The 26,475-nt window shown below is 53.8% G+C and overlaps 1 protein-coding gene across 1 annotated transcript in view; it reads left to right on the top strand.

Moving 5' to 3' along the window:
* KCNK3 (potassium two pore domain channel subfamily K member 3) overlaps positions 1-24,806 on the top strand; it is a 38,958-nt gene extending 14,152 nt beyond the window's left edge. Inside the window, exon 2 of the mRNA XM_033176310.1 lies at positions 23,623-24,806. Within this exon, the coding sequence (XP_033032201.1) occupies positions 23,623-24,524 (902 nt within the window). The 3' untranslated portion in view covers positions 24,525-24,806. The remainder of the gene's footprint in view (positions 1-23,622) is intronic.
* Positions 24,807-26,475: the final 1,669 nt, after the last annotated feature.

The raw sequence follows: 26,475 nt of genomic DNA, 5'->3' as shown, positions 1-26,475 counted from the left end.
CCAAAGAGGCTGTGCTGTCTCCTGGCTGCTTCCAGGATATGGGCCAGCGAACTCGTAGAGACAGGCATCGTGTCCTTTCTTGGAGCTGTGACTGGGCCAAGGAAAGAGGGGATCCAGCCTCTTCCACTCCTCCTCTGCTCCCACCTGGCTGTGAAACCTGGGACGAGCCATACCTGCCCCTGGCCTTGTCTGTGAGGGACTGGGCTGGTGGCATCTAAAGCCCTTCCAGTTGGGGCCATCTCTGTTGCACCTGCCCTGGCCTCCCCTCCATCCCTCCTGAGCAGCATGCTACCCAGGATTACGCTCTTGTCCCCGCTTCACCCCATGCTGTCCGAGCCCTGGAGGGACTTCCTCTGTGTCCAGTCCCAAGAATAGAGCTCTGTCGAGGACCTCCAATTCACCCCTTTCTGGAAAGAGAGCATTTTTGAGTGTGGCTGAGGTCCTGCTTATCAACACAGCGAGTCCACTGCCCCAGCCCCTGGGGCTGCTGGAATGCAGGAGCCTCCCACCCGGACAGGGTCAGCTGCTCATGGCTCCCACAGTAGTCCCTGGAATGGAGTGCGGGAGGGAGCACTGGTGCTGAGGGCAGGCTGATCCCAGCCACTGCCTTCTGACAGGGAGTGGCCAGGAGCGAGGCTTCAGACACAGCTTTGTTGCACCCCAGCCAGCCCAGGATGAGTGAACTGGCGGCCAGTCCTGCCATCCAGGCCCTGGGCTTGCTCCAAGGCTGCCAGGACCGGGAGCTGTGTTCTGCTCATGCACCAACCTTCAACATCTCACCTTGACTAGCAACCTGCTGGATCTTCTCAGGATCAAGGCTTAGCCCTGGGGCTCCCCACTGTGGTTTGATCACTCAGAATGTTTTGGGGCATGATATGATTCCCTGCTGCAGAGCCTACACAGACATGTATTCAACCTTTGGCCAGGATGGGGTGAGTTCACGGTGCTGCTGTTGGTCCGCACCTGCAGAGTAGAGGCTCAGGCAGACAGCAGATAGCATTCTAGCAATACCTAGAGTCCTGCAGATGCTTCAGATTCTTTGAGAACCACTGATGCAGCCCAATCCTTCTCTCTTCCAGATGAGGGGATGAGACCCAAGGCAGGGTGCAGGGGAGATGGGCAGTGGCGTGGCCCCACTACACAGCAGTCCAGTGACAAAGCAGTCCTCGAACTCAGGCCCGCGACTCTCCACTCCCCTCAGGCACCCACATAGTCATTCCTCCACTCACTCGGCCTCTCTGAACATCTTCCCTGTGTCAGACCCCATTCTAGGCCCCAGGGACTCAGCAGGGAAAAAGAGCAGCCCCTGTTCTCATGGGGCCATTTTAAAGGAAGTAGAGAGTCAACAAACTAAATTATGTTGTAAAAAATAAACAACATCATCTCAATGGTAATAAGTGCCAGCAAGACAAGAAAGCCCGGGGATGAGAAAGAGAGGGAGAGTTGCCTTCTAGGAGGGGCCTGTAGAAGGCAGAGGTTGGGGAACGGACTTCTGGGCAGGGGAAGAGCAGATGCAAAGGCTCAAGCAAGCCAGTGCTGGGTGAGTTGAGGAACAGGAGCAGTGTGGCTGTGGCATGCTGAGTCAAGTGGCGAGAAGAGGCGGAAATCTGTAAGGGCTGGACCTTGCAGGGCCATGGAGACCGTGGTCAAGAGTTTGGACTTTTGGCTGGGTGCAGTGGCTCACATCTGTAATCCCAGCACTTTGAGATGCTGAGGCAGGAGGATCACCTGAGGTCAGGAGTTCGAGATCAGCCTGGCCAACATGGTGAAACCCTGTCTCTACTAAAAGAAATACAAAAAAAATAGCCAAGGGTGGGGGCATGTGCCTGTAATCCCAGCTACTCAGGAGGCTAAGGCACGAGAATCTCTTGAACCTTGGAGGAGGAGGTTGCAGTGAGCCGAGATCACGCCATTGCACTCCAGCCTGGGCAACAAGAGCAAAAATTCCATCTCAAAAATAAAAAATAAAAATAAAAGAATTTGGACTTTTAAGAATGATAGAAGTCACTGGAAGGTTCTAAGTGGATTGTGATGTGACATGACTTAAATTTTTACAAGAGCACTCTAGTTGCTCTGCAAAGATCGGACGGTGGCAGTGCAAAGCAAAAGCAGGGAGATTGCCAGGCCACAAGTCACCAGGCCACCCGCAGGTCAACCCTTCCAAAGGGAGGATGGTGGTGGACTGGAGCAGGGTGGTGGCGGTGGAAGCAGAGCTCGTGGGTGGATTGAGTTATGTTTGAGAGGCAGAGGAGACAGGACTTGCTGATGGTAGGATCCATATGTTAGAGCGAGGGCTGTAGGAGTCAGGGGAAGAGAACAATCGAGAATGGTCCTCAGTTTTTGACCTGAGCAACGAGGTAGAGGATGTGCATTTACTAGATGGAAAAGAACACCCAGAGAGTAGCAGGTTTGGTAGAGACTCAAGACTTCTGTTTCAGATACCTAGCTTAATTTTGAGATGCTCATTTCAAATCCATGAAGGCAGTTAGACAGATAAGTCTGCAGCTCCAGGGAGAAGTCAAAGCTGAGATATCAACTCAGGAGTTATCAGACAGAAATAATATTGAAAGTCATGCACCAGATGAGATCAGCTGGGAAGGGGGTAGAGCTGGCAAGAAGAGCAGAGGGCCCAGCCCTTCCTCCAGTGCTGGGAGGTCAAGCAAGGAAAGGAGGCTGCCAGGAGACAGGAAGGAGACCTGGGCACTGTGGCAGCCCCGAGGCCAGGGGGAGTGTTTCCAGAGAGGGAACAGTCACCCAAGCTGGCCACTGCTGGGAGATCAAATAGGATGGAAACCACCAGTAGATCTGCAGCATGGCGGCCACTGGAGACACTGGGCCATGAAAGCAGTGCAACATTCAACAGCTTGCTCCAGGAGCGAGGCAAGGGGAAGGTGGTGGGAGTCGGCCTGAGACGGAACAGAGAGGCCAGATTGCAGGAGAGGCAGGGAAAGAGCAACTATACCGCAGCTCGCCCTATTTTCAGGTCTTTCTGTAAATGCTTCACACCCTCCCCCTGCAGAGACCCACGAGGGAGTTAGCCTTATATCCCTCAAGCAAATGAGGCCTGAGGCCCAGCAGGGCGATGGGCCCAGGGCTACTGCCAGGAAGCCGAGTCCAGGCCTGTCTGACTCCAAAGCCCCCACTCTTCCTCAGCAGCCCCTCGCCCCAGCCCCACGAACTCCGCCTGCCTTACCCTGCCACCGCCTTCCACATTCCCTCCCACCTCATCCATCCTTGTCCTTTGATCATTTCTGTCAGCTTCCAACAGTCTTGGCCTCTGCCTCCCTCCTCTGGGAAAGCTCTGCTTTTTCTCTTTGATCCTGCACGTCTGTCCTCTGCTGCGTCCTCAGCTGGGCCCCATGTCCCTCCCACCCTGTCGTTGCAAGATGTTCCCGCACTCTCTGCCAAGGGTGGAGGGCTGAAGAGTAACCAAGAGCTTTGTGGGGAAACCCAGGCCTGCGAGACAGGAGTGTGGCCCCTGTCCCCCGACTGCTCTTTGAGAAAGAGTTTGGGGCTCTTTGGGCCTGGTTGGACTCAGCACAGAGGCCCAGAGATGAGATGCAAGCACACAGCCCATGGATGCCTCCGGAGGCAGCCAGGAGCGAGCCGGCAGGGCCGTGCCTCCTAACCCTGATAGGTCAAGAAGGGCCTCGGTGCTTCTCGAGAAGGGGGCAGACGAAGAGCAGTGGGCCGGAGTCCTAAATAGGAAGAGGTAGCCAGCAACACCCACCGGTACCTGTGACCACTACCACACAAGCTTCAGAGAAGGGGGAATGGGCTTGGGAACTCAAAGTCCCTTTTGGAGCCAGGTGACTCTAGAGGGAAGTCATGTGCAAGGCTCACAGACAGTGTAGGGGGAAAGAGGGAAGCCCTGGCAGGAGCTGGGGGCCTGCCCAGCCTGGCTCCCCTTCCCGACTCTGGTCTCTGGGATAAAGGAGGCTGTCTGGGATGCCTTTAGCAGCCTCCAGCTCTGACCCTTGGGATTCTGATGCCTTGGGATTCTGAGGCTCTGCTGCTCCCAGCTTCTCTGGCAGGGCCTGGCACCCGATTCTCAACTGGAAGAGATGAATAGAGCAGACCTAACACCCAGACACCACGGAGGTCCAGCCGCTCTCCCGAAAGTCTGACAGGGGGCTGCAGTAGTAATTAGCTCCCCACATATCCCCAGGGTTATTTTTGTCTCATTCTCCTCTGGTTTATTTTTAAAGTAACACTGGCACGTGGCTGGCCGGCTGCCCTTCCCAGGTGCCTGTGCCAATTTGGGCCAGGAATGTAGCAGGGCAAGATGTGCCCCTCCCTCACGGTCCCGCCCTGAGTGCCGGAGCTAACTGGCCCTCACTGGCTCCAGGGGGCTTCTTGCTGCACTGAAGCTCGGAGTCCAGCCTGTGGTGAACAGGTGGGCTGGAGGCAGAAGACCGCTGGGGAAGACCCCTGGGAAATTCCCACGTGTCCGTCATGACGCTGATACACCTGTTGCATGACCTTGACCAAGTCACCTCACCTGTCTCAGCCTCGCCTCCTCATTTCTCAGTGGGATAAGTGAAAGTGACATTGCCTTACTCACCGTGAAAACACTCTGAAGTGTGCAATAAACTGAACTGGTGCACAGACATCAAGGAACAGCGTGATTAACCCCAGTACAAGCATGCTGCCCTGCACTCTCCCACTAAGTCCCCTCCAAGGCACATCTTTCTCCCTAGAGGAGTCACTTCCAGTCTGGAAGCCTCCTCTCCCATTTCTCCCTTTCCCACCAGCCCTGAGACCTGGCCTCCACATTTTCTGTTTGTTTGAACCCTAATCCAGGCTGCCTGGGGTGAAGGGAGATAGTACAGGGGAGACAGTATGAGAGAGAACCTAGCTCTGCATTACTTGCTGTGTGATCTTGAGCAACTACTTGACCTCTCTGTGGCTCAATTCCTGCATCTTCAAATGGGGATAATAATAACACATATTGATAGGGTCTTTTGAAGATTATGCAACGTACATTATGAGCTTGCTTAGAGCAGTGCCTGGCACGTAGTAAGCGCTCTATAAATGTTAGCTAGTATTGTTTTGAATTGGAGAGGAGGATCAGTGACAGAGGCATTTAATCATTCGAATAAAGTCAAGTGCAGGGAAAGCCAGCTTGCCCAGATTCCATATCGGGGCTGGGGGGAGGGAACAGCGTAGCACTGTAAGCAGCAGCTGGAGGGAGCTGGGTCCTGGGGAGACTGCCTGGGTCCTGGGGAGGCTGCCCAGCTTGGAACTCTTGGCACCATAAAAAGCAAGCTCAGGACACCAGTGCATAAACAGGCAGCCTCTATAGATCACAGAAGCCAGGAAGTCACTCTCCTCTTATACCCTGGCCTGGCTGATCTCTTGCCGATGTTGCACTGTGAACAGTGGGTGCAAACAGAGAAGCTGGAGGGCTTCAGGGTGGTCGAGGCCACTGGAAAGGCTGGAAAATCAGAGGTCAGAAGAGAGCAGCAAGCCCAGGGCAAATCAGGTCTCAGAAACAGGCTGGGGCAGGCAGTTGGCTCCCTGTCTCCATGTAAAGGGCAATGTCTCCAAGGATGGGGACAGCTGTTTGCTGTCTCCACAGAGGACAGACTGAGTCAAGCGGCCGAATCCTCATTCGCTTCATTCTGCAGAAAGAGCATTTCCTATAGAGTGCAGGGTTGAGTGAGGATGTTTCTATGGAGAGTGGTGGGATCTTACCCTCCTAGAAAAGTCTGTCCCCTTGGCTGGAGAGAAGGGGAGGCTGAATTCAGTGGCTTCTTTAGATCCCTAAGGACCTGGAGCTTGTGAGAACAATGGGAGGAGTGGGAGGCCCAGAGGCCAGGTCCTGTGAGGTGCTCCCTCTCCCGTCCCCCTTCCCTGGATCTGTCCACCCTGTAATCTATCGGGATGGTGGGCAGAGGTGTGCCCAGAGGCCACAGTGGGGGAGAGGCTGGGTGTTGGAGTGTGTGCGTGGGGAGGGGGGAGTGCACACACACATGTGAATGTTGGGGGTGGGGACCCCATGTCTGCAGGCTGGCTCCGAGGGAGAGAAGGTCCCAGCAGCTGCCTCCAGGCTGAAGTCCCTGTTGCCTGGAGTCCCTCTTCCCTGGGCACTATGCCAGCCTACACCATCTGAGCTCCTGAGCCCTGGGGAGGGTGCTGAGCCTAAGAAAAGCCTCCTTTCACATCTCCTGGCATCTGCTTCCAAATTCTCTGCCAGCCCAGAGCTGTCTGGGCCATGACCAGAAAGGAGAGTGAGGAGCAGAAGATGGAGATGGGGCCACACACACCCCAAACTCCCCCCACCACACCTAACCCATTCATCAAGACTAGCTTCGTGGATCTGCTAGTTTTCCACTGTGGGCACTGGGCAAGCAGGCCAGTAAGAGAGGGGCCATCTCCACGCAAAACCTAATACCCTGGCAGACGGTGGTAAGGGCAGAAGATGCCATTCTCCAGGGAGACAGCGGAAGGAGGAGGCAGCCCTGGGCCTTTCACCGGAGACCAGAAGAGATGAGGGAGGGAAGTCAGGGCAGCAGTGACTCCAGTGACTCTGCAGCAGCGGAAGTGCTCAGAGGGGAGGCATGGAACAGATGGGACCAGAAATGGTGAGGGAATCGGGAGACGGCAGGCAAGTAGGGCGGGATCAGGTGGTGGATGGAGAGTCCACTTGCTGACCAGGAAACCCCCAGACTGTACTGTGTGGACTTGGGGAACTAAGGAAGGTTTCTGAGTGGTGAATGGCAACACAGAGCTGGGCTTAGAAATACATATGTGGGCCGGACATGGTGGTTCATACTTGTAATCCCAGCACTTTGGGAAGCCAAGGCAAGCGGATCCCTTGAAGTCAGGAGTTCAAGACCAGCCTGGCCAACATGGTGAAACCCATCTCTACTAAAAAAAAAAATACAAAAAATTATCTGAGTGTGCAATCCCAACTGCTTGGGAGGCTGAGACAGGAGAATTGCTTGAACCCAGGAGGCAGAGGTTGCAGTGAGCTGGAGGTTGCAGTGAGCCAAGATCGTACCACCAGCCTGGGCAAGAAAGTGAGAATCCGTCTCAAAAAAAAAAAGGGCAGGGTGCTGTGATTCACACTTGTAATCCCAGCACTTTGGGAGGCCAAGGTGGGTGGATCACTTGAGGTCAGGAGTTTGCGACCAGCCTGGCCCACATGGTGAAACCCTGTCTCTACTAAAAATACAAAAATTAGCCGGGTGTGGTAGTGGGCGCCTGTAATCCCAGCTGCTCTGGAGGCTGAGGCAGGAGAATTGCTTGAATCCAAGAGGCAGAGGTTGCAGTAAGCCAAGATCGTGCCATTGCACTCCAGCCTGAGCAACAGTGCAAAAACTCTCTCAAAGAAAGAAAAAGAAAAAGAAAGAAACATGCATTTGTTAATAACAGCTCCTGGGCCGGGCGCGGTGGCTCAAGCCTGTAATCCCAGCACTTTGGGAGGCCGAGACGGGCGGATCACGAGGTCAGGAGATCGAGACCATCCTGGCGAACACGGTGAAACCCCGTCTCTACTAAAAAATACAAAAAACTAGCCGGGCGAGGTGGCGGGCGTCTGTAGTCCCAGCTACTCGGGAGGCTGAGGCAGGAGAATGGCGTGAACCCGGGAGGCGGAGCTTGCAGTGAGCTGAGATCCGGCCACTGCACTCCAGCCCCGGCGACAGAGCAAGACTCCGTCTCAAAAAAAAAAAAAAAAAAATAACAGCTCCTACTGTGTGAGACCCTCCACATGCCAAGCTTGTACTGCACATGTTATTTTACATGCTGTCTTCTAACCCCAAGCTCACCCAGCTGCCTAGCAAGAGATGGGCTCAGAGAGGTAGTGTAGGTGGAGGGGAAGCAGCAGGCCTGGAATCAAGAGGCTGGGGTTCCAGGTCCAGCTCAGGAGCGGCAACTGCGGGTGACACGCCCAATCTTTCCAGGCTTTGGTGTCCCCAACTGTTGAACGGACACCACCCCTCCCAGTGAGCCACAGGGATTCAACAGAAATGGCCCTGCACTGCTCGCTATGCTGGGGACCCCTGGGATGAAGTGCTTGGGGACTGGGGCCCTCTGTCTGGAGTGGCTGGGGCATGGAGAGGGCACAGTACCCCTTTGGACCACAGCAAGTATAGGGGACTTCTGAAAGGAAATAGTGCCACACAGCCAATGTCAAAGGCCGGCAGGCAGAAGCCCAGGCCTCTCCCTCCCGTCCCTCAGGCTGCATTGTTCCTGTCTCTGCCATTCTCGGACTTCTCTTCCCCTGTAACTGACCTGCATGTGGCTTTGGCTCACCCTGGTCCCTGCTAGGACTCACCTCTTTCTAACCCTGCAGCTCAGCTCCTCACAGCTGACCCAGCCCCTCGGCCCCGCATCACAATTCCTGGAAGAGAGAATGTGAATTGCTAAGCCCAGCCAAGTCCTCTCAGCCCAGGTGTCCAACCCTGGTCCAATCTGCTCTGGTGCCAGGGTGACATGGTACAAAGGGGCTGCCTAGGTACACCCTTGACTAGGGTTGTTGTAGGACAGACAGTTCCAAAGAGGTAGAAGTGGGCAGGCCCTGCAACTATGCCCACCACAGACAGCCTGGAGCCCTGACCCCTGCACTCCAGCATCCCCCTCTCACCTCCTGCTCTGTCTGGCTCAGGGCCACACTGACGCATCCCTAGGACAGAAAAGTCTGGCTACCCAACCTCAGGGTGCATCTATCTGGCAGAAAGCAGGGTGGGGCTGGCTCAGGAGAGAGGGGCTTTGGCTAGGAAGGCCTCTTCCATCCTCACATAGTTTGAGCACCTGCTGTATGCAGGGCACCAAGACTGCAAGGCCAGGTTCTGCCTTGAGCGGAGTACAGCGGTCTTGGGATGTTGGCCTGTTGGACATACTTTCTATGTGCTTTGACAAAGAGAGTGGTCCTGGGGACATCTAAGGGAGTCAGACAAGGTTGAATCCTACCTTTGCCAATTTTTATCTGTGTGACCTTGGGCCAGCAGTGCCTAACCTTCCTGAAGCTTAGTTTCTCCATCAAAAAGGAGCAAATCATAGCCACCTTCAGGTCACGGGGAACATTAGGGATAGCAAATGTGAGGGCATCCAGGTTCCCTGCCACCATTGCCACTGTTCGCAGAGGCTCCCATAGCACAGGCTCCACTCCGGCGCATGAATGCCTCACTTTCTCACCCTTACTTTCTACACTCCATCCTTTGCATTCCCACCTGCAGCCCAGACTCAGCTGCACAGAGGGGAGGCCAGCAGGAGAGCACCCACCCAGGGGTCCAGGCCTGAGCCCTGACCACCTCCCAAAAGGCTTGTCCAGTGCCCAGCACCCCTCCGTGTGAGCCAGCCCTCATCCCCCGTGCTGTGTAGGCAGACTTGACTAAAAGGAGCTTTGCTCATAGAGGCACCGCTGTGCATAAGGAGATGGGTAAATAGGCCAGCCAGTGCCTGCCAAGAGAGGCCCACCGAGTGGCAGAGATGGATGTCACGTGGGGAGAGCAGAGGAGGCTCCTGGGGCCACAGCAGGAAGGAGGCTTCCTGGGGGAAGGCAAGGTGCAGGGGGAGGAACAGCAGCTAGCACTGCATCAACGTAGGAGAGGTGCTGAGTGTTGAGAAAGGAAGGGAGGTCTCTGCACTAACTCTATAAATCTGACACTGTTCTAAAATTTAAAAGTTGGTTTTAAAAAATAGTAAGTGGCAAACAAACCAGAAAAGAAAGAAAGAAGGAGGAAAAGAGAGAGTGTAGCCTCAGACATTGACCATGATCCAATCTGTAGTGACAAGCAGTGCCAAGCAGCTCTGCACACCAGCCAGGTGTTCACACCAACCCTGAACAATGTTTCCAGGTGTCCAGGGTCATCTTCCGAGGCTGCGAGAAGTGGAAAATGCCATGCTTCCAGCCACAGGAACACTGGCAAGATGCCCAGGCCTTCTGGCTCCCTTTCCAGGCTCCTGGGTCCCGCCTTCACCGAAGGGGCCCCTCTGGCATAGACGTCGTATATCCTGGGGCAAATCGTTGCTCAGAGCCATTTCTCACCTGTCTGCTGGCAATTGTTTTAGAACAGTTTCAGATTTCTAGAGTTACTGCAAAGACCTCCCTGCCTTTCTCAATAAGTCTCTGTTCCCAGAGGGCAAGATCCAGCTGGCCTGTCTCTGCATCCTCTCCCGCACTTAGCCTAGTGCCTGGCACAGAGTAGTAGGTGCTTAAGAAATGTTTGCTCAATTAATTAATTAAGACAAGCTAAGAGGGAATAAAGTCATTTTCGCCTTGCTGATTTTCCAGATGATATTCTTGAGACGAGCCAAGTGCTGCAGCCTCCCTGGGGACCCTGCTTCCCGCTCAGCCTCCCCAGGTGCCACAGCTCCCTCTGCCAGAGGCGGGATGTCTTATTCCAGGGGTGGCCATGAGCCCCCAACAACCTGTGGCCAGCCTCAGCCTGCAGCCTCCTGCCATTTGGCTCAGGCCAGTGGATGGGTCCTCTGTGGAGACCCAGTGCACTCTCAGGCCCAACTGCTGTGGGGAGGGGTTGGACAGGAAGGAACAGGAAGCAGAGATGGAGAGAGCACCCGCCTGCCTGCCCTCCCCAGGCCATCACTTTCCAGAACAACCTTAAGAGAAGGGATGCAGGCAGGATGCAGTGGCTCCAGTCTGTAATCCCAGCACTTTAGGAGGCCGAGGCAGGTGGATCACTTGAGGCCGAGGCAGGTGGATCACAGGAGTTGGAGACAAGCCTGGCCAACGTGGCGAAACCCTGCCTCTACTAAAAATACAAAAATCAGCCAGGAGTGGTGGCACACACCTGTAATTCCAGCTACTCAGGAGGATAAGGCAGGAGAATCGCCTGAACCCAGGAGGCAGAGGTTGCAGTGAGCCGAGATCATGCCACTGCACTCCAGCCTGGGTGACAGAGTGAGACTCCCTCTCAAAAAAAAAAAAAAAAAAGGAGGGATGCATCAAGGTCCCCTAAGATGGGCCATGGACCCTGATCCCTGGGCCCTAGCCCAGAGGCCCTGAAGGCCACATACCTGTGTGGCCTTGTCCAAATCACCAGCCACTCACTCAGCCCAGTCTCCTTAGCTGGAAAGCCAGGGCACTTACCTTCCAGAATTCAGCATTCATTCAACTAACATTTGTTAGACCGGACAAGGTGACAGGCCTGAACTTGTCCCCTGGCTCAGACATTCACTGTGTGGGCTTGAATGAGTCATGGAAACTTTCTGTGTCTCAGTTTTCTTATCTGCAAAGTGGACATAATACTTATCTAAAATTTTTGTGGAAACTAAATAATGAGCAGAAAGCACTTAGTACAGTGTACAGTGTCTGGAATACAAGTGCTTAATAAATGTGAGTTTTATTATTACTACTGCTGCTGTTGTTGTTACCACCACCATTAGCTGCTGTGTGCCAGGCACTGAGCCACTAAGAAGTACAAGGCAGTACCCCTGCCCTCCACAGCCTCTGCGTCCAGACTTACAGGACAAAATGAGACCCAAAATAAAAAGCAGCAGCAGCTAAATAAATGAAAGAAAGCAAAGATTCAAGGCCCCAGGATCCTGGTCTCCAGCATGAGATGAGTGGCAGGGAGCAGGGGAGAAGCTGGGTACCAGCATGATTCCCAAATGCTCTGGCTTGTCTCGGCATGGGAGACTCAGGCAGGGACACATAGCCATCTCCTCCCTGACTCCATGTGCCCCTGAGGGCCGGGAGGGTGTATGGGGCCGGGTCAGGGATTTTCCACCTAGCTCTGTCTGCCCCTCCGCTTCAGCTGGGGAATGTTACAATGAGAGCTGGGCTGGCCAGGCCGGCCCCAGGTCCCTCACCCTCTCCACAGCATCTGATCAGTGCCCACCAGGACTGTCAGTCTGGCACACACCCAAATGCCCAGTGTCATTGCTTTGGGCAGCTGACATTCCCAGTGGCCTTTGTTTGACTGAAACTACTGCAGTCTCCACTGTTTGTGGGGGAGAGAACGTGGCCCTCTGAAAGCCCACAGTCCTAGAACGCTGAAGGGCTTCATGGATGGCTTCTAATTTCTTCAAGTCCCAGAGGAAGCGCTCAAGGCCTAGAGAGGGGCAGCTTCTTGCCTAGGATCACGCAGCGGCACAACTGAACCACACCCCAGGTCTTCTGACTTCCCTCTTGGTGTGAAGAGTCCCAGGGTAGCCAAGTGCAGCAGAAAAAAACTGCCTTTGAATTTCAAGTTTGATTCTAGCACTTATGGCCTGAGATAAAACGCTGTCTCTCTGAGCCTCAGGTTCCACATCTGTAAAATAGGAATAATAGCACCTCCTCTAAAGGACAGCAATGCAAGCGCAAACAATAGAATGTACAGAGATTGCTTTGTAAATGATAAGGTCCTGCACAAATGAAATACATGGGATTATTATTCTAGAACTCGGAGCACAGCACATATTAAGAACTCAAAAACACCTGCTGGTTGGAGTGGAGGAATGTTTGAAGGATGATGAGTAATGAACAAAGGGCCCCTGGAGCACTGATTTGTTTAGGTGGGTGAGATCAGGGAAAGCTTCAGAGAGAGGGTGACTTTTCAAATGGGCTTTGATGGAGGAGTAGAAGCCCAACAGGCAGAATAAAGAGCACGAGCAGTGTCCAGAAATGTGGAAAGGGGCCCTCCCAAGAGCTGCTGACACCATGTCCACAGCCAGGTTTAGGCACTAGACCCTGCTCAAAATGTACCCCTCTCCTTGGGGCCTCTGCATGGTACATGGAATAGGAGGAACTAGAAATTTATTCAATGCTAAAATACAACTTTTCAGGGAAGAAGAGACATTAGGGATCTTCTAATCTAACTTCTCTTTTGAAGGTAGGAAAATTAAGATAAGAAAACTGATTCAGATATAAGTCTCAGGGAGCTGACGTGGCTTAATACACCCTGCAGTAGGCTTAGCAAACTAGGGCCTATGGACTGAATCTGGCCCACCACCTGTTGCTGTCAATAAAGTTTTATTGGAACACTACATTTGCCATGTTCATTGTCACATAGTATCCATGGCTGCTTTCTTGGTTCTATGACAGAGTCGAGTAGTTGCAAGAGACCATAGACTCATAAAGCCTAAAGTATTTACTATCTGGCCCTTTACAGGAAACAGTTTGCTGACCCCTGTCATACAGCAAGGTAATAGCAGAACTAGGATGGTAGCCAGGCCTCCTGACTCCTAGTGCTTTGTAATTCCTGTGCACCATCACCCTCTGGGCCCTGCCCTGCCCCCATAACACTGCCCACAGGGTGAGATTTCAGGCAGCCAGACTCTGGGCCCACACCTAGGCTGGGCTCTGCTGCTCCTCAGACCCAACAGGGCTTCCAGCTCATTCCCTTTTGGGGAGCAGCTCATTCCCTTTTGGGGATTGTGGCAAGGCAATGCCAACACACCTGTTTCTCCTCAATGGGCTCAACAGGAAAGGCCGGGGCATGTAAATGTGTAAGACTCGGGCCAGCCAGATGCCAGCGTCATGGACAGGGCCTTGAAAAAAGCATGTGGGGGAGAACTGGCACCTCAGCCATCCGCAAAGAGGGCCAAGTCCACTTTAAATTGTGCTGTGGAATTCCTTTCTCAATGCCAGGCTGTTCCTGGTGGATTCATTTAATTAAAATCCCACCAGATCCAATCTGTTAGAAGCTCTGAGCTCACAGATGCCCTGTCCAGCTGGTCATGAGGATGCAGACAGGCCACAGGCCCGGGCCATGGCACCTGGCTCGGTGGCTGGCTTAGAACAGGCCGCACCAGCCCCAGGTCAGGGCCCTGCCCAGGACCCCCAGGATAACTGGCTGGTGGTGTGGCATTGCCCCCTTTAGGCCTCACTCTCTGCTTATCCTCTCTGTCTCCATTCTGTTCAAACCTCAGGCTCATCTCTGATGCCTCCCTCTCCCTCAGTCATTCATTCAACAGAACTTGATGAAGCAGCAGCTCTGTGCCAAGCCCCCTTCCAGGTGTGGGGATCGAGTAGCAAACAAAAGAGACGAGAACCCCTGTCCTCGTGGGGCTTACAGTTTCACCCATGAATGCAGGGCATCCCACACACTGTGCATCCACTCTCCTCCCCTCGCCCTTTCCTCTCCTCTCTTTTCTCAGCCCCTTGCCCCTACCTCCTCCGCTCATCCCGAACTCTTGGATCCTCCGCTTCCCTCTAGCTCAGGCCTGAGCACTTGACAACTAGACCATGCAGAGGCCCCCAGTGGATCCTCCTGCCGCCGTCTCCCCTGCTCAGGAGCCATCCATGGCTCCTCATTGCCTTAAAATGAAGACTTCATTCCTGAACCTACCCTTGAAAGCTCCTCAAATTTTGGCCCCTTCCCACCTTGACAGTCTTTACTTTTCAACTGTACTTCCTGCTCCAAGAACGCTGGAAGAACTTGTGCTGTTTTTAGGTTTATAATATTCATCGTTTTCTACTTACAAAAGTAATAGATTTTTTGCAGTGTAGAATTTATAAGAGGAAAATTAAAATTAATCATGAGCCCATTATTCAGAGATAAGCTATGTGAGCTTTAGAATATTTCCTTACAGTTGTATATGTGTGTGTACACATACAAAATGTATATGTGTATATGCATTTTTTTTTTTTTTGAAAGAGGGTCTCCCTCTGTCACCCAGGCTGGAGTGTAGTGGTGCGATAATGGCTCACCACAGCCTCGACCTCCCAGGCTCAAGTGTTCCTCCCATCTCAGACTCTCGAGTAGCTGGGACCACAAGCACACGCCACCATGCCTAGCTAATTTTTTGTTTTTTCTAGAGATGGGTCTCACTGTGTTGCCCAGGTTGGTCTCGGATTCCTGGGTTCAAGTGATCCTCCCACCTCAGCCTCCCCAAGTGCTGGGTTTACAGGGATGAACGAGTGTGCCCAGCCACATTTTTCATATTTTCGTATTAGTATGGGATCCCACAATATAGAAAGCATTGTCTCTTACCCTTTTAATTTAACATGATGTGGTAGTTTTCTATGTGATCAAGAGACTTCTCAAGAACTGCACTTTAATGGTCGCACAATATTCCATCACATAAATATACCTTAATATGTTTAACCAAACCCTATTGGTGGATATTTGGACTGTTTACAATTTTTCACAATGAAAATGCTGCTATAAACATGCTTGTTCATAAATCTTTGTTCTGATCTCTGGTTATTTTCCGAGCAGAGATTCCTAGAAGTGGCAACACAGGGCCACCGGGTAGACACATTTGTAAGCTTCTTGATGCGTATCATGCAGCTGCCTTTCTGAAAGAGTCCGCTGGCCCCCACCCCATTCCCATTTGTGAGCACACCCACCAGTCCCATGCAGGTCTATTTTTTCTGACCTTAGCACATCACGTGTCATCCTAACATTGTATCCTTGCCTCGGTAGCTCCCCTCATCGGAACCCTGCCTTTCCTATCCACCCTTCAGAGCTCAGAGTAAATGTCACCTCCTCCATGAAGCCCTCCCTGACACCCCAACCAAAGTCTCTATCTCCAGCCCTCCTTCAGCCTGTCTTAAATCCCTCCTAAAACATTTCCCACCTTTGCCATGCATTTTAATAATTTGTGTAATAATAACCTCTGCTTTATACAGGGCACTGAAGTTTTCAAAGTGCTTCCGCTGAGAGGTTTCATTTGATTCAATCCCAAATGGAAAGTGTTTTGAGGTCAGGGACCTCATCAATAGATCATCTAGTCTATTTCTCCTGGCCACATCACCAGTTCAAGTCCAGCACAACCTCAAGCTAGCCCTTGTGTAACAGAAGTGTTTAGCCAGCCTTTGTTATTCCCTGGCCTATCAGAATAGACTTCAGGATGCTCCCTTCTGCAGCATGGGGCAGTGAAAGATGACATGAGAGCCCTGGATTCCAGTCCTAGCTGTGTCACTGAGTTTCTGTGACCTTGGGCTAGTCTCTGCTCCTCTCTCAGCCTCAGTTTACCCATCTATAAAACGAGTGGGGGGAAGGGCGCTGTGGCTCATGCCTGCAATCCCAACACTTTGGGAGGCCGAGGTGGGTGGATCATTTAAGATCAGGAGTTCAAGACCAGCCTGGCCAATATGGTGCAACTCTGTCTCTACCAAAAATACAAAAATTAGCTGGGCATGATGGTACACGCCTGTAGTCCCAGCTACTCGGGAGGCTGAGACAGAAGAATCACTTGAACCCAGGAGGTAGAGATTGCAGTGAGCTGAGATTGTGCCACTGCGTTCCAGGCTGGGCAACAGAGCCAGATTCTGTCTCAAAAACAAAACAAAACATAACAAAAAAGAGTGGGTTGAACTACGTTGTCACAGCAGTACTGATAGCTCCTAAGGTCCCTATCCCCAGGCACCCAGAGCAGCCCTGGGGTGCCTCTGAGGGCCTCTGCACAAAGCCAGCCTCTGGGATGGGCCAGAAGGAGCTGGCCAGGGAGGCAGGCCTGGCTCTAAGCCAGGCTGTGTCTGCAAACACTGACCTTGGCTGCCGCAGGGATTTTCCATGACACCAGCACCCTCCCTCTGAGCTCCCTGCATCATACATGGGCCTGAGGAGGGTGGGGGATGGAGGCTTTGGGAGTTTGTCCTACATCAAAGGCCCCCAAATCAGTACTAGGGCCACCTGTGGATGGGAGACCGCTCAAGGCAAGAGAGGAGAGAGCAGTGGGCCCAAGAGTGGGGAGTCCAGGAGGAAGCATGGGGCAGGGAGAGAAGCTGCTGGGGGTAGTAGGGGGAAACAGCTGGGACAAGAGATGGGACGATGGGAAGAGAGGCCTCAGGAAGGGGCAGGGCAGAGGAAGCAGATAGCAGATAGGTGCTGTGCTTCAGAACTGTCCTTCCCAGGAGCTCTGGCCTGATGAGGGACAAACTCCAGACCCCGTTCTGTACACTGGTCCCACCCCTGCCCCAGCTCCATGAGACCCAGTGGTTCTCAGGCCTAGCTAGGGGCTTGCCCAGACCCAGTGCAGGGGGATTCCTTCTGAACCTTGAAGCTGACCTCATTTTGAAGGGGTCAGAGGCCACAGTGAAGGCAGGAGCTATGAGTCACCCAAGACCCCCCTACCAAGGGCTACCTCTCGTCCCTGTCCTGGGTGTCTAAGGGATGGTTTCTCATCACCATCTCAGACCTCAGAGTCCTCCAGAACTGGAGGCTCTGGGTTCTGCAGCCCTCCCACCCCAGACCTGTGCTGGACACTGAGGGGACAAGCCAGTCCTGCAGGACTCCTCTGTAGACATGAGTGCCCAAATACAGAGTGGGGGCCTGAGAGGGGCAGAGGGAGGAGAGGCCCCTCCAGTGCCCGGAGAAGGTTCCCAGAAGGTTCTCGGGAAAGGCAGGCAGTGTCTGAGCTGCATCTCACAGGAGGAGGGAGAGCACCTGCGCCCTCCTCTTGTCTCCACCAAGCTGCAGCCCCTCCCTCCTCTCCTCCCCCAGGACCTGGGCACAGAAGCTGGGCTCCTTCCACCTCATCTCCTTTAACATGCCAATTAGGCTCCCTCAGAGCCTGCAGTCCCACTTCCTGGCTGGACACTGCTGCCATCTCCACTCTGAGGGGCGGCTCTCTGTCTGTGCCTCAGGCCCCTGAGCTGGTTCCTCCTGGGCCCTCCCCTAGGTGCTCTCTGAGCCCAGCTGCCCTCTGCCATCCAGCAGGGGAGCCCAGCCTTCCTCTGAGGGCCCTCCCTGTGTCTTGCAGCCCCCAGAGCTGCCTCTGTCTCCCCTAAGTCCGCACTCCTCTCTGGCTGCCGCACCAGGCCCAAGCCAAACTGAGGTCACCCATGCACCCATGCCTTCGGCATCAGCCCAGAGTTCACGGCCTTTGGACGCCTCAGGCCACAGGTCCCTCATCCATCTTCCCTCAGGACAAACATTAGCCCAGCCATTGCCTATTTACATTAGATAACTAGGTCAGCCTGGAGACAGGCACAGCCGGCATTGCCAAGGGCTGTGCTTTTTAATCTACAGAAGGGCTGGGCCACCCAGAGAAGGAGATCAAAGAATCATAATGTCAGAGACCTGGGGGAAGGACCTTAGAGGTTCTTGATGCTGACGGGAGCGTTTCCCAAACTGTGCTCCCAGGAACTCTTGCTCAGTAATGTACACTATGAGAAAAGTGCTCCACGGTCAAGGAAGTGGGAAGACAGGCACCTTTTCCCGGCCTTGATCGACTCTGCACATGAACACATACATAGCCCTGAGAAAGCCTAGGCTCAAATCAAATGATGGTGAATCCTGTTAAATTCAGCATTTCCCCAATTTAATTGAACCAAGCAACTCTTTTCTCATCCAACAGTTGTTAACATTCCATGGAACTGGTATTTCAGAAAAATGACTTGAGTAAACACTGATCATAGAATGTTGGCACGGAAAGGAACTTTAAAGATCATTAAATCTTGGTGCTCCCCAAAATATTCATATTAATAATTCATATTTATTGATCTCAATGTCCTAAGCATGTTAAGTCTATGAACTCAATCAAGTCCCCACACCAAGTCTATGAAGTGAGTACTTCATTATTCCCATTTTACAGATGAGAAAACTGAGGCACAGTGGATTAAGCAATGTAACTAAAGATAAAGTTGTTTGGTTTCAGAGCCTGTGATCTTCTCTACTCCACTAAACCTCAGAGATCCTCTCTCTGTGTTCAGTATTTCAAACATACAACAATAACTGAACTCCGTCTCAAAGAGTCAATTATCTCAAGCTAATCAGACGTTTTGACTGACAGATGTGTTCTTAATTAATTTTGATGGGGAAAGAAATTAATTATGGCTCTAACAATGATTTATTCAGTGCCTGCTCTACAGAGTATTCACACTGCACTGATCACCACATCGAATTCCATACATAAAATCTTCCAAAATTTTGACTCTATGAATGGGTGAGTGAACAGAGAAAATAATAAAAGGCAGTGGGAAAAGGTGGGAACCTCATCTCTTGCCCTATCTTCCATGTCACAGATGAGGAAACCTGAGGCCCAGAAGGAACTTGCCAAGACACAAAGCTGTCTTTGATCAGGGTCAGGTCAGACCCCAGATCTCCTGCCTCCCAGCCCCATGCTCTTTCCTCTGCCCAAGGCTGTGGCCAGCTAGGCCAAGGGTAGGAGGTCAGACAAGCAGGCTAGCAGGCATATGAGACCAGTGAGGAACAAGCAGCCAAGCCCAGTCCGGCCAAGGCCGTGAACAAGGGCTCAGAGTGGCTAGTTGTGCTTTGAATAGAAGGAAATAAGCCACAGGGAGAGAAAGACCAGTAAAAGGGAGGACCAGACCCAATCCCACTCCCACACCACCATCCCCACCCTACATCTCCCTGGAAGACAGCTTCAGACAGTTTCTGACCTCCTTGACGATTCTGAGAGGAAAACAGAGGAACTGAGGTGGCCCAGGGTTTGCCTCCGATCTCTCGGTTTTCCTGCTGCCCTAAAATATTTAGACTAATAATTAATTTTTATATTAAGTCACCTGGCTTCCTTAAGTGGATTTCGTGCCTCCAGCCAGGTTCCTAGGCCATCTCTTAGCTGAGTTGCTCCCAAGTGGGAGCTGCTGGGCCATGATCGAATGAAGAGGCACAACTCTGGTCATACCTGAGCTGGAAGGCAGTGGACAGAGCATTGGTTTTAGAACCAAGTATCCTGGGGTTATAGTCCTGATTCTGGCATTCACAAGCTGTGTGACCTTGAACAGATTGCTTTCCTCTCTGGGCCTCCACTTCCTCATCTGTACCGTATAAAGACTGAACCAAATGATGGCTAAGGGTATTTCTGGCTCTGAGAACCTTAAAACCTATGTTGGATTCAGGGAAAGGGGGCTGGGAGAGGAGGCAGTATGGATGGTCTTGGTCGTTTTCTGAGAGACAGTGGCTAGAGTCTTCTGGTCAGAACATGTGCTCTGGCTGATCAGCCCAGCAGGTACTGTGAGAGAGGGTCCTCAGAGAGTGAGCCCCAGAGAGAAGCGTCCGTGTGCATGGGTGCCACAGAAGGACAGAGGCAGCCCTCACCCAGAGACTCAAAGGGCTGGACAGAGAAGAGAAGATAGAGAACACCTTTTGCCCCCTGCCTCATAAAGCCAAGCCCGATGTGGGCAAGGACCAGGCAGTTAGCGGGCCTCCTGGCAGGCAGACGGGTCTTGCCAAACTCCCACTTACTTCCCAGAAGCTCCAGGGCCCCTTGGGAGTGGCTCCACCCAGCTGGCACCCCTCCAAGTTGGGCGCCCACGTCAGCAGGTCCTCACACTCCCTTGCCCTTTCACCCAGTGACAATAGGACAGGCGATGGGGAGGGGGACACCCTGAACCGGGTACTTGGAGAAGCGTCTGTCTGCCTGAGCATGGCCCTCCTGTTAGCACCTCTGCTGCACCCGGCTCAGAGCAACGCCTGAGGCTGATGCCCAAGTGAAATGCTCTCCTCCCAGGGCCTCCCGGCCTGGTCGCCCTTCCTGGGTGATGCATTGGCTCCCATGTACCGGAATGAATGCTGAGTCAGAAAGGCCCAGTGGCCTTGGCCAATACCCAAGGCCTCTCTGGACTTCATGACCCCAACTGTAATATGGAGATAGTCATAATAGTGACCTTGTAAGAAGTTTTTGAGGATAAAGTTAAAAATACATCTGAAGGGTAAGAACTTATTATTCTTAAGCCTCAGCCTGCAGTAGGAAGTGAGATTGAGCCCTGGGGGCATCTGACCCCAAAGAGGAGGCACATCTAGGCCAGGGCTGCCTGGCCAGGGCAGTGGCTGTGGTGGGGCGTGAGGTGCTGCCTGGGATAAGAGCCTCTGGTTAAGCCTGGATTTGTCATTTGCTTTGAAAGTCACTAAGTTCAACAGGACGAAGGGCAGAGGAAGGGGTTGTCACTTGCGGCTGAACCTGGGTCTTGAGGAGCTGGGTCCTTGCAGGCTGGGGTAGGAGAGGCAGAGGAGGGCCACGAGGCAGTGTGGGAAGCACTGTGGAGAGGAGGTGCCAGCTTGGCTGGGTGTGGGATGAGGATGGGTCTCTGGGGTGGCTGCAGGGTATAGCAAAAGAAGGGCAAGGAAGGGATGGGTAGCTCCTTGAAGCTGGGGGTTTTGTGAGCATAGTCACAGTGGGCAGTGAGGCTGCCAGACAGGCAGGCACTGGCTTTTACTAAGAGACGGTGGGCCCAGGGAAGTCACAGCCTATGACAAACACAGGACAAGGGAGCAGTGGTGGCAGAGAGGGAGTGAGGGTCCCTGATGGTGGTACGTGTCTGCCTGACCCCACAGAGATGGCCCTGCCCCCAGGCCCATGCTCTCAGGTCACCCTTCCCCTGTGAGATCCCACCACCGCCGCTTCCATCTTGCCAGCCACAGGTTCCAAAGAGCTCTAACGCCTGGTCTCTCCTGTGCTCCTGCAGATGGCTCTGGCGGGCAGCGAGGGTGGGGGTTGATAGCTCTAGCTCAAGCCTCCAGAGTGCAGGAAAGGCAAGTGAGCCCAGAGAGGGGTGGGGATTTGCCCAAGGCCACACAGCTATCATATGGCCAAGCTGGGGCTAGGTTCACGCTCCCTACTCCCTGTTGAGCCCCATCCACGGTGCCATGCCCTCCCCTCTCCACAAAGTAGTGCCGGCCTGGGGGACAGGGAAGGACGGGATGAGAAGCAGCTCTGGCTCGGGGCCTGCCCAGTTGTCGAAGTGAGTTTTGGTCTGGCTGCCATGGCCGAGCTGGCGGGCACAATCTGTTCTCACCCTGCTGGAGCACAGACGTCCCACACACAGTGGCTCTACAGCTCAGCAAACAGTGACATAGTTACTGGCCCGACGCTGTGGAGGGGGGCAGGGGAGCTGGTTCTAAGGGCAGCCCCAAGCAGCTGTCCCCAGAGCTCCCTGAGCTTTAAGATCCAAAAGGCCCTGGGTTGACAGAGGTGCCAGTCTGAACTGAGCGGCCCTCGAGCCTGGCTGCTCTCTTGGAAACATGAGAGTAATCTGGCACTTCACTCATTGTTAATCACAGGGAGCCACTACTGAGTACTTGATAAAGTACCAGGCTCTGAGCTAAGTGCATTACACACAGTATCTTACATAGTCCTCCCCAAAGTCCTGTGAGGCAAGTGGATTATTAACCCCATTTTATAGATGTGGAAACTAAGGCTCAGAGAAATCATACACACACACCACACACACACACACACACACACACACAGAGAGAGAGAGAGAGAGACAGAGAAAGAGAGACAGAGAGAGACAGAGACAGAGAGAGAGCGCAAGTCCAGTGTCCTGCCCTACAATTTAGTTATCAAACATATTCTGGGCCTCCATAGGTATGGCTGGCAACGTGGAGGTGGAAGCTAGAGAGGAGTGTGACAAGGTCCATCAGTGCCACCCCTTACCCCCACAGCTAGTGTTTAGCTCTATGTCATTGGGGATCCTGGAGGACAGGGGGTGGTGGTAATATTGGCCCTGGAATTACAAGCTGAACATTTTCAGTGCCACTCAAATAAGGCAGAGATCACTTTTAGCTGTGAGGAATCCAGGAGGACTGCATGAAAGAAGAAATATTTGGTTAAGATTTGATAAGACTTAGAAGAGAAGAAAATGCCAGCATCATGTTATTATCATAATTCTATTAATAAAAGTAGTAAATATCTCAACAATGAAAGAAGCAGGCCAGCACCAGTAAATACACTTTACAAATGAAGAAACATGCTCAGAGAGGGGGAGTAATTTGCCCAGGGTCACACAGCCACTAGGGCCCTGTCACTGGGGATGAGTTCCCATCCAGGTTCATTTTCCCTCCAGGTAGCCAGAAGAATTCTCGACTTAGGCCTTTGAATGGCTGGTGCAGAGGAAACCTTTGCCTCTGCCCTGATCCTGGCTCAGGGTGGGCCGGGGTGGGGGCGGGGCACAGAGAGGTTATCTGGTTGATGATAGTAACACACCTGGAAGGACACCCAGGGCTCCTGCTTTGCCAAGGGTAACACACTTCCCCATGAGGACAGACCCTACATCAGGCCAAGCACAGAGGATGACCCCAGGGTCTCCAACTGGAGGCTGATGAGGACCCCGGAACACTCATTCATCCAGCTGTTGCGGGGAGGGGCAAGCAGTCTCCTTTCTCCTCTGGCACAGTGGGCCAGCTGCCCCAGGGAGACTGGAGGGCCCTTGTTGCCAACCAACCCCACATAAGCTTTGGCTGGCAGCAAGGAATTCACCAAGAAGCCAGCCCTGCCTCGGTCTCCCTTCCTGTACACTGGATCACAGGATGTCAGAACCCGTTCAGGGCAACCACTTCACCTTGTAGTCAAGGAAACTGAGGCATGGAGAGGACAAGGAGCACGCCTGCAGCCCAGGACACTGAGCTAGAATCCAGCTCTCCCAGATGACCTGTGCCCTCACTCTCTCCCTGTGCCTCTGGACGAGTTCTCAGCAGCACTCAGGCCACCCCTTCTCTAGGCATATAAAACAGTCCAGTCATTGAGGTCAAACGGACTCGAGTTCAAACACGGTTGCTCTGCTCCCAAGTCGTGTGACCTTGAGAGTCAGCCCTCCCTATTTCTTCCTTCCTACATACTTTCTGCAGGTGTCACAGAGTACAATAGAAAGCATGAGCAAGGGCCTAGCACGGTGCGTGGAGACAAGGAGCGTCCGTCACTGTAGGCCCAGACCCGCAAGGTGGGGAAGGTGGCGGGGCGAGGGGGAGGGAGAAGAGGGTTTCTGGAAGGGCAGCCCCATAGCATGTGTTTTCTCTCCTCTGCCCCGCTTTCCCCCAGGCTACGGACACGCGGCGCCCAGCACGGATGGCGGCAAGGTGTTCTGCATGTTCTACGCGCTGCTGGGCATCCCGCTCACGCTCGTCATGTTCCAGAGCCTGGGCGAGCGCATCAACACCTTGGTGAGGTACCTGCTGCACCGCGCCAAGAAGGGGCTGGGCATGCGGCGCGCCGACGTGTCCATGGCCAACATGGTGCTCATCGGCTTCTTCTCATGCATCAGCACGCTGTGCATCGGCGCTGCCGCCTTCTCCCACTACGAGCACTGGACCTTCTTCCAGGCCTACTACTACTGCTTCATCACGCTCACCACCATCGGCTTCGGCGACTACGTGGCGCTGCAGAAGGACCAGGCCCTGCAGACGCAGCCGCAGTATGTGGCCTTCAGCTTCGTCTACATCCTTACAGGCCTCACGGTCATCGGCGCCTTCCTCAACCTCGTGGTGCTGCGCTTCATGACCATGAACGCCGAGGACGAGAAGCGCGACGCCGAGCACCGCGCGCTGCTCACACGCAACGGGCAGGCGGGCGGCGGCGGAGGCGGTGGCAGCGCGCACACCACGGACACAGCCTCGTCCACCGCGGCAGCTGGTGGCGGCGGCTTCCGCAACGTCTACGCGGAGGTGCTGCACTTCCAGTCCATGTGCTCGTGCCTGTGGTACAAGAGCCGCGAGAAGCTGCAGTACTCCATCCCCATGATCATCCCACGGGACCTCTCCACGTCCGACACGTGCGTGGAGCAGAGCCACTCGTCGCCGGGAGCGGGCGGCCGCTACAGCGACACGCCCTCGCGACGCTGCCTGTGCAGCGGGGCGCCACGCTCCGCCATCAGCTCGGTGTCCACGGGCCTGCACAGCCTGTCCACCTTCCGCGGCCTCATGAAGCGCAGGAGCTCCGTGTGACTGCCCCGAGGGGCCTGGAGCACCTGGGGGCGCGGGCGGGGGACCCCTGCTGGGAGGCCAGGAGACTGCCCCTGCCGCCTTCTGCACAGTGGGACACCCCGCAACATCCCTCACCACTCTCCCACAGCACCCCCATCTCCGACTGTGCCTGCTTGCACCAGCCGGCAGGAGGCCGGGCTCTGAGGACCCCTGGGGCCCCCATTGGAGCCCTGCAAATTCCGAGAAATGTGAAACTTGGTGGGGTCAGGGAGGGAAGGCAGAAGCTGGGAGCCTCCCTTCCCTTTGAAAATCTAAGAAGCGCCGGGCGCAGTGGCTCAAGCCTGTAATCCCAGCACTTTGGGAGGCCGAGACGGGCGGATCACGAGGTCAGGAGATCGAGACCATCCTGGCTAACACGGTGAAACCCCGTCTCTACTAAAAAAATACAAAAAACTAGCCGGGCGCAGTGGCGGGCGCCTGTAGTCCCAGCTACTCCGGAGGCTGAGGCAGGAGAATGGCGTGAACCCGGAGGCGGAGCTTGCAGTGAGCTGAGATCCGGCCACTGCACTCCAGCCTGGGCGACAGAGCGAGACTCCGTCTCAAAAAAAAAAAAAAAAAAAAAGAAAATCTAAGAAGCTCCCACTCCTCAGAGACCCTGCTGGTACCCAGACCCCCACCTCCGGAGGGGACTTCATGTTCCGTGTACGTTTGCATCTCTATTTATACCTCTGTCCTGCTAGGTCTCCCACCTTCCCTTGGTTCCAAAAGCCAGGGTGTCTTTGTCCAAGTCACCCCCACTCAGTCCCACTCCCCTTCCCCATCCCCATCCCCAGCTGTGTCTCCCAACCTCCCTTCGTGTTGTTTTGCATGGCTTTGCAGTTATGGAGAAAGTGGAAACACAGCAGTCCCTAAAGCTGGTCCCCAGAAAGCAGGACAGAAAGAAGGAGGGACAGGCAGGCAGCAGGAGGGGCCAGTCGGGAGGCAGGAGGCAGTGGCCTGCCAGTCTGCAGAATGGTCACACTGGAGGTTCAAACTAACTGGCCTCTAGCTACATTCTCATAGCAGATAGGACTTCAGCCTTCCAGACACTGCCCTTAGAATCTGGAACAGAAAACTTCAGACTCACCATCCCCAGCCACTGCTGACAACTCCCAACTCTTAAATTTGTCGAGTGATTTTTAGCCTCTGAAAACTCTATACTGGCCACTGATTCCTTTGAGTCTCACAACAGCCTACTTAGGTCACCAGGGCAGGAGTTCTCACCCCCATTTTACAGATGAGAACACTGAGGCCTGGACAGGTGAAGAGACCAGAGAGCAAAAGGCAAAGGGGTGGGGGCTGGGTGCAGTGGCTCACACCTGTATTCCCAACACCTTTGGAGGCTGAGGTGGGAGGATTGCTTGAGCCCAGGAATTCGAGACCAGCCTAGGCAACACAGTGAGACCCCATCTCTACAAAAAATAAAAGATTAACTAGGTGTGGTGGCACATGCCTGGGAGTCCCAGCTACTTGGGAGGCTGAGGTGGGAGGATTGCTTGAACCTGGGAAGCCGAGGCTATAGTGAGCCCTGATTGCACCCCTGTACTTCAGCCTGAGTGACAGGGCAAGACCCTGTCTCAAAAAAAAAAAAAAAATGGCAAAGGGAGACAAAAGCCCAGCCTACTTGTTCCTAGCTGAAGTGTTATTTTCTTCCAGCTTGGCCTGCTCTTAAAAGCAAAGCTCCTGCAGTGTACATTCTGGCATTGTGTGGCTACCTGGGTTTTAAACCAGAATCAGAAGTCCTGGGTCAGAGGGCACTGCTGAGGCTCAGCCTCTTCTCTTCTTGGTCAGGAGGCAGCAGCTCTGAATGGGCTCCTGAGGCAGCACAGGGGCCTTTGTCACCAAGGTGCATGCTTACAAACAGTGCAGTTCTTGGGACCGAGGTAAGCAGGGCTTACCTGCCATGGCAGAAAGGCCAGGATCTGGAGCTCTA

Source organism: Trachypithecus francoisi, unplaced genomic scaffold (assembly GCF_009764315.1).
Source record: "Trachypithecus francoisi isolate TF-2019V2 unplaced genomic scaffold, Tfra_2.0 Lachesis_group17, whole genome shotgun sequence".
NCBI classification, from domain to species: domain Eukaryota; kingdom Metazoa; phylum Chordata; class Mammalia; order Primates; family Cercopithecidae; genus Trachypithecus; species Trachypithecus francoisi.
The sequence above is the reverse complement of the archived record's forward strand: the minus strand, read 5'-3'. Positions and strand labels throughout refer to the sequence as shown.